The sequence below is a fragment of the Hoplias malabaricus genome, chromosome 1 (assembly GCF_029633855.1).
Source record: "Hoplias malabaricus isolate fHopMal1 chromosome 1, fHopMal1.hap1, whole genome shotgun sequence".
Lineage (NCBI taxonomy): Eukaryota > Metazoa > Chordata > Actinopteri > Characiformes > Erythrinidae > Hoplias > Hoplias malabaricus.
In genome coordinates this window covers 51,964,964-51,971,896 of record NC_089800.1, presented here as the reverse complement: position 1 = coordinate 51,971,896, position 6,933 = coordinate 51,964,964, and the positions used below count along the sequence as shown (strand labels likewise).

The window sequence follows — 6,933 nt, the reverse complement described above, 5'->3', positions numbered from 1 at the left end:
ACACTTACCAATGACAAAGACTGGCATGAAGGCACCGCAGGGTACAGGGATGGTGGTGGCGAGTGCAGACATCCAGAACTAGGGGTGGAAAGAGTGAGAGAGTAATTAGAATATTAATTATAAGAAGCAATAAGAAGAATAATACGAATAATAACAAAAGTAACATATGAGCAGCGTGTGCCCTGTCTGCTGCAGCTAAATGTTCTCTAAGGGTTGGAACATTGCTGTGAGGATCTGATGGCAGTCAGGTCAGATGTGGACCCTAGTTCTGGATCCGAAACGCGACTTGGGCTCATCCCGGAGTCAGTGGAATGTGCTCCATTTCTCCAGATAGCCTTTAAACTCCTGTCATTGAGCACAGTGACCTTAGGATCATGTGCAGCTGCTCCAGAGTGTACCGTTCTATTCGACATGCATTTGTAACCAGACTCTACACATTGTGTTCCCATTACTAATGGAGCATTGACACACACACACACCCTAGTGTAAGTTAAGTCTTCACCTTAAAATGTAATGGCTTACGAGCAGGTCCCCACAAAGAAGACAAGTCCCCACAATGTGAGTGTGTAAATAAATCCTGGTCCCCACAACAGTAATTAAACCTGACACACACACACACACACACCACTAACACCAAAGTGGAAACGTCAGTACAGACACACAGACACACACTCACACAGTAAACAAATACATCCCAAAGACATACACACTCTCTCTAAGCGTCTGTTCCGGTTCGTTCTGTCCCAGATGACTGAAGGATGAGGAGTGTGTTACGCAAGAAAAGGACACTGTATAAAGTGCACGCACACACACTCAGTACTCTTTCTTTTTAAATCACTTTTTATTGCCCAAGTTAAAAAAAACAAATAAAAAAAAACAAATAAGTTCCCTGTGTGTGTTATAAACAATAACTAATCTGTAATAATTATTGTTGGTTATTAACAGTTGCTAATGATTATTAATGTGTATTACTCTCTACCCTGTGTAATTTATTTCTACCCTGTGAGTCTGATGATATATTTTAAAGTGACAGTCCATCACAAGGAGAAAGAGAGAGAGAGAGAGAGAGAGAGAGGGGGGGGGGGGTCAAAGAACCCTTCATTTCAAGTGGAACCAGACTGATCTGACAGTACGTCTTTTAATATTCATGTTTGTTTACATCAACAGGTTGTGTGTGTGTGTGTGTTTTATACTGTGCGCCGAGGAGTATTTAAGATTGATAGGGATTTAAAAGCTCTGAAAACTCATAAAAAAGCTTAGTGAAGAACACCATAAAACACACACACACACACACACACACACACACACACACACACACACACACAGAGCTGGTCCCCATGGTGACACTGACGATATCACTTCCTGTGCCATGACGGGTCTCGCCAGGTTCGGCGCAGGTTGCCAAGGCGACACACTCATGTCTGCAGGTACCAGCAGAGACGCACACGCACACACACACACACACAGCACTTTCCCCTGTCAAACATCCTTTACACCATGGAAACTCAAAAGAGGTCAAAACTTGTAAAAAACGGACAGAAACACACTCAAACATTTTTAAGGAAGTGGCTGTGTTTCAAATGGCTTTCATTCTCCCTACATACCGCACTATGCAGGTCAAAACTAGGGGCAGGGTCTGAGCACTAAGATAGCAACTAATTAAAGGTTTACAAAACCATAACAATAAGGTTAGGAGTTGTGTGTGTGTGTGTGTGTGCACACGTGTCTTTTACTAAGTAGTACCTGTCTTCCTTTTCGTGCCCTACCTTCATGACAATGAAGACGACGAGGGTGATGAAGACATTGGCCTGAGGGTGTTTCCAGGCAGCTGCGTGGCCGATGTACTCGAACTCCTCAGCAATGCCCTGCTTAGCCCAGGTCCTGTTGTCCAGCAGAGTGACCAGAGACTCCTTCTGGGTAAGCTACACATAAAGAACAGCATCATTTCGGTGCCAACAGTGCCTCCTTGTGGAGGACCTTCATGCTGCTTAACATGAGTGAGTGAGTTACAGTGTTTAATAGCAGCACATCTGGTAGGTGAAGTGGACTTGGGACAGAAAGGTCTGGTCCCTAAAGTGGAAAAATGGTTGCGGAGGCGGTGTGAAGGTACAGCACTGTCTCCTCCCTCAACCACTGGATGGAGGTCCAGTTAAACGCTGAACAGAAAAAGCCTATAAATTTCCTAAAAATGCTCAAACGAGGTGGAAATATTTGACTTTTGCTAAAGCACAAATAAAACAAATCCCCAGCTGCCACAGCACCCCCCAGAGCCCCAGACTAACCCCTAAGACCACAGATTTTAAGAAAGACTGCCCCCGAATCTCCTTCCTCCACATTTTAGGATCATTTCTGTGACTTTAGTGCATGTGTAGATTGTTGTACACATACAGCACAATGTAAAAGTCAGATACCATTCATTCATTCATTCATTCTCTGTAACCCCTTATCCAGTTCAGGGTCACGATGGGTCTGGAGCCTGGACACACCCTGGAGGGGGCGCCAGTCCTTCACAGGGCGACATATACTTACACATTCACTCACACCTATGGACACCTTTGAGTCACCAATCCACCTACCAACGTGTGTTTTGGAGCGTGGGAGGAAACCGGAGCACCTGAAGGAAACCCACGCAGACACAGGGAGAACACACCACACTCCTCACAGACAGTCACCCGGAGGAAACCCACACAGACACAGGGAGAACACACCACACTCCTCACAGACAGTCACCCTGAGCGGGACTTGAACCCACAACCTCCAGGACCCTGGAGCTGTGACAGAGACACCACCTGCTGCACCACTGTGACGCTCCAGTCAGAGACCAAACAGCATTTAATTTACTTACAAAACATTTTATTGTGCACTACATTTACTCAGATATTTAATGGAAACCCAGCTCCTGAGGTCCTGAAATGACAGAGCTTTTTCCTTCCCTGAGAAAAGCCAGAGTTGGAGTCACACTCATTACAGAGAAAAGAAAAGAAAAGAAAAAAAGAGAAAAAAAAGAAGAAACCAAACAATAGAAATTAAAACAAAGTGCAGCACATGTCTCCCCATCCACACATTAAGTGTGCGTGGGATGGGTTATGATGTGATGTTGCCGTGTGTGTGTGTGTGTTTAGTGGGGACTAATGAATGCCTCCCTGTTCCTCTGTACTGTCTTATTAAAAAGTATTAACAGCAGCAGGTCCCACATGCTGTAGGCAGAGCCTCTCTCTCTCTCTCACACACACACACACACACACACACACACACACACACACACACACACACTTGTCTGGTGACTCATCCTCTAGACTCTGCCAGTCCCTGTTTATCAGCTAATAGATGTACAATCCCTTGCTCCTTTCTCTCTTTTTTCCTTTCTTCCATCTCTCCATCACTGCCTTCTTCTCCTCCTCCACCTCCCTCTCTTCGTCTCATGTCTCGTTTGCCTCTTCTCTGACCTCTCTTTTGTTCTTAGAAGAGACAGTCCACCCACCCACCCACCAGTGGAGCAGTGAAGGGACTATGTAGTGCACATGGAGGCTACCTATGGAACCATAAGAGCCATGTCGTGCACAGTGGGGGCAGGAGAATGAGTAGAAGTGGTTTGTTTAGTGGAGAAAGAGGTGGAGAAATGTAAGGAGGGTCTGTAAAGTGTTTTAGAAAGGTGGACGGTGTTTACTGGGGTATTTAAGGAACAACGTAGTGTACAAATGCATTGCAGTAAGAGGCTGGTCATTAGGGGGATGTAGTGTGGATGTGACCATGTTAAAAGGTACTACTACCCAGTGTACTACTGAGGATACTAGGGACTGGAAAAGTGGACTTTAGAAGAAACATAAGGCACGGTAAGACCCTAAGTAAGGTAGTATAAAGGGTTATATGTAGGATTTAATTTTCTACATATGACATAAAGAGTAAATATAGGGTGTAATCTATGAAGGTTGTAGGAGGTAATATATGTAGGCTTTGAGGCTCTATATAGAGGTATATTCGTTCTATATAGGAGTTTATAGGTTCTATATATAGGTTCGGGCATGTGTGCTCACTGCCCCCTAGTGTTCACTAGTGTGTGTGTAAATGTGTGTTTCACTGCACAGATTGGGTTAAATGCAGAGCACTGTGGCCAATAAATTGATTCTGAATCTAATTCTATAATGGGGTGTGTGTGTAGGGTTTAAAATTCTATAGTGTGTGTGTGTGTGTGTTAGTTACCTTGCCTGCCATGAACTGCCCGAATCCTGGTGGAAAGGTCAGGGTGGAGATCAGGAGGGTAACAAGAGCAGGATACAACAAGCGCCTGTACACACACACACACACACACACACACACACACACACAAAATAATCAAACTCTAATCGCTGCTTACTTTTGCACAATGGTTCTCAGGCTTGTCCTTAGGGACCCTGACAGGATCTACATTATTGGTCATCCCTGGAGGTCTTTCAGGACCTGATTGAGAACCACAATACATTTCTGTTAGAACTGTCCATAAGAAACTATTATTAAAATCATTTGCTGAAGTTCTGGATCGATGCTTTCGCCTCCAAGATGTGTGGCCAAGGATCCAGCTTTGCAAATGGCCACGCCTGGTCTTCTGATGCTCCATGCGATATTTGCTGTAGTTCTTGGAGATGAGTGTTCCCAAACTTTTTGCATACAAGAATTCCCGGAGCACAGTTTTTAATTTTGGATTTTCGTTCTGAGCCTGTATTCTCAGCCCAGAGACGCACTGAACACGTGCTCCAGTCTTTCACTTTACTAACGCTACACTCTATGGGTGTGTTTCATATCTTTCTACTAAGCTTTAATTATGCGCAGTAGGATCATTACAGTGCAGGGAAGTGCAGTCTATGGGAAGGAGATCTAGGGGAGAGGGTATTAAAAAGTGAATTGGGACACAGCCCTGAGTTCACAGCTTCAGTTTACTGCCTTGGATTCAACACACAGATCCACTGCGCTCTCTCTCTCTCTCTCTCTCTCTCTCTCTCTCTCTCACAGCAGCTGCATATGAGCCTAAAGTCCTTGTGGGGTGGAAAGACCCCCAACACCAGGCTGTGGAGCAGTGGAACCGTGTTCCCCCCGAGTGACAGACCCCCATCAGGCCTCAGGTCTGGCCTGGAGTCTTTGTGAACTTGGACACCTGACCTCTCTAGCGCTCTCACTGAGGTTAGACGCCATCAGCTCCTCACAGCAATGGGAAGCCATTCACACACTCACTTCTTCATCAGGAACTTGTTGATGGCCTTCTGTTTCCGGATGAACTGGACGATCAGCCGATTCAGGTAAACAAAGAGGGCGCCGCCAAAGCCGCTCGCTATCCTGCACACACACACACACACGCACAGTCAGAACAATACAGTGCACCGATCCGCTTTATAGATCTCCAGTTACAGGCTGTAGGCCATCAGCTGCTCTGCATACTTTGTTACCCTTCGGCTCAGGTGTGTGTTGTGCTGATGCGAGTGGATCGGACACAGCAGTGCTGCTGGAATTTTTAAAGGGTGGTCTTTCCTTTGACCAGCAGTGTACACTCTTTGCCTATAAGATGTGTGTGTGTGTGTGTGTGTGTTAGAATATTTGAGGCAAATCTCAGCTTTCACAGAGCAGCAATATGCTAATGACCTCATGCATATGTATTAAGAAAGAGGCAAAACGCTCATGAATAATGAATATGTAATAAGAGAACACTTTTATGAAGGGCTCGTTAGGGGAACGAGAACAGAGAGAGAGAGAGAGAGAGAGAGAGAGAGAGAGAGAGAGAGAGAATGACAGAGTGTAGGGAATTCAAACACATCCAACATCTGTTGGTACAGAGACAGCGGATATGGGACACATTCAGCACAATTAGCAATTAGCGCAGAACAAGAGCGTGTTTAGCCACCGCTATGATTCAAACCGAACCAATAGAGATGAGGCTGCACAGTGAAGTAGAATTGGGACATACTTGCTTCCCTTCAGCTTGGTACTGGAGCTACAGCGCTAATGTACACTCTCAGAAAAACCGTCTCTGTGGTGATACCCTCAGTGGAGCATATACAGTACCTTTAATTAGGGAACATAACTGCACCATTTTCAATAATAACTGTAGATTTTTAAAGTTGTGTTGATTTCATTCGCCCAGGAATTTATTATGTTCTTCTATTTGACACAAGAATAATGTACCTTTAACACCACTGCTGTAGCTTTAGTGGTAGATTCACACTGCTATTACCTTTTTATTATTCTTTTATTATATAATTTTATGATGCTTCCTTTCATTGCACTTTTTTAATTGTTCTAAATGCCTTTTATGTTGTTTCATTTGACTCTATAAAGCACTTTAAATTGCCTTTTTGTGTGAAAGGTGCTCTATTAAAAAACCTGCCTTGCCTTTATTGACTGGATGGGATTGTCTTTACGTGTTCATCTGATTGTAAATCTGCATCTTTGTGTTACTGAAAAGCCCTGTCTGTGAGGAGTTTGGTGTGTTCTCCCTGTGTCTGCATGGGTTTCCTCCGGGTGACTGTCTGTGAGGAGTGTGGTGTGTTCTCCCTGTGTCTGCGTGGGTTTCCTCCGGGTGACTGTCTGTGAGGAGTGTGGTGTGTTCTCTCTGTGTCTGTGTGGGTTTCCTCCGGGCGACTGTCTGTGAGGAGTGTGGTGTGTTCTCTCTGTGTCTGTGTGGGTTTCCTCCGGGTGACTTTCTGTGAGGAGTGTGGTGTGTTCTCTCTGTGTCTGTGAGGGTTTCCTCCGGGTGACTGTCTGTGAGGAGTGTGGTGTGTTCTCCCTGTGTCTGTGTGGGTTTCCTCCGGGTGACTTTCTGTGAGGAGTGTGGTGTGTTCTCTCTGTGTCTGTGTGGGTTTCCTCCGGGTGACTGTCTGTGAGGAGTGTGGTGTGTTCTCCCTGTGTCTGTGTGGGTTTCCTCCGGGTGACTGTCTGTGAGGAGTGTGGTGTGTTCTCTCTGTGTCT

General features: G+C 45.2%; 1 protein-coding gene across 2 annotated transcripts in view; it reads right to left on the bottom strand.

Annotated features, from left to right (window-relative positions):
- Positions 1-6,933, bottom strand: part of clcn2c (chloride channel 2c) — an 85,484-nt gene that overhangs the window by 18,779 nt on the left and 59,772 nt on the right. For both annotated transcript variants that reach the window (XM_066666520.1, XM_066666530.1), the window contains 4 exons: positions 5,206-5,307; positions 4,201-4,285; positions 1,767-1,922; positions 9-78 (listed from right to left, as the gene is read on the bottom strand). In XM_066666520.1, the coding sequence (XP_066522617.1) occupies positions 9-78; positions 1,767-1,922; positions 4,201-4,285; positions 5,206-5,307 (413 nt within the window). The remainder of the gene's footprint in view (positions 1-8; positions 79-1,766; positions 1,923-4,200; positions 4,286-5,205; positions 5,308-6,933) is intronic.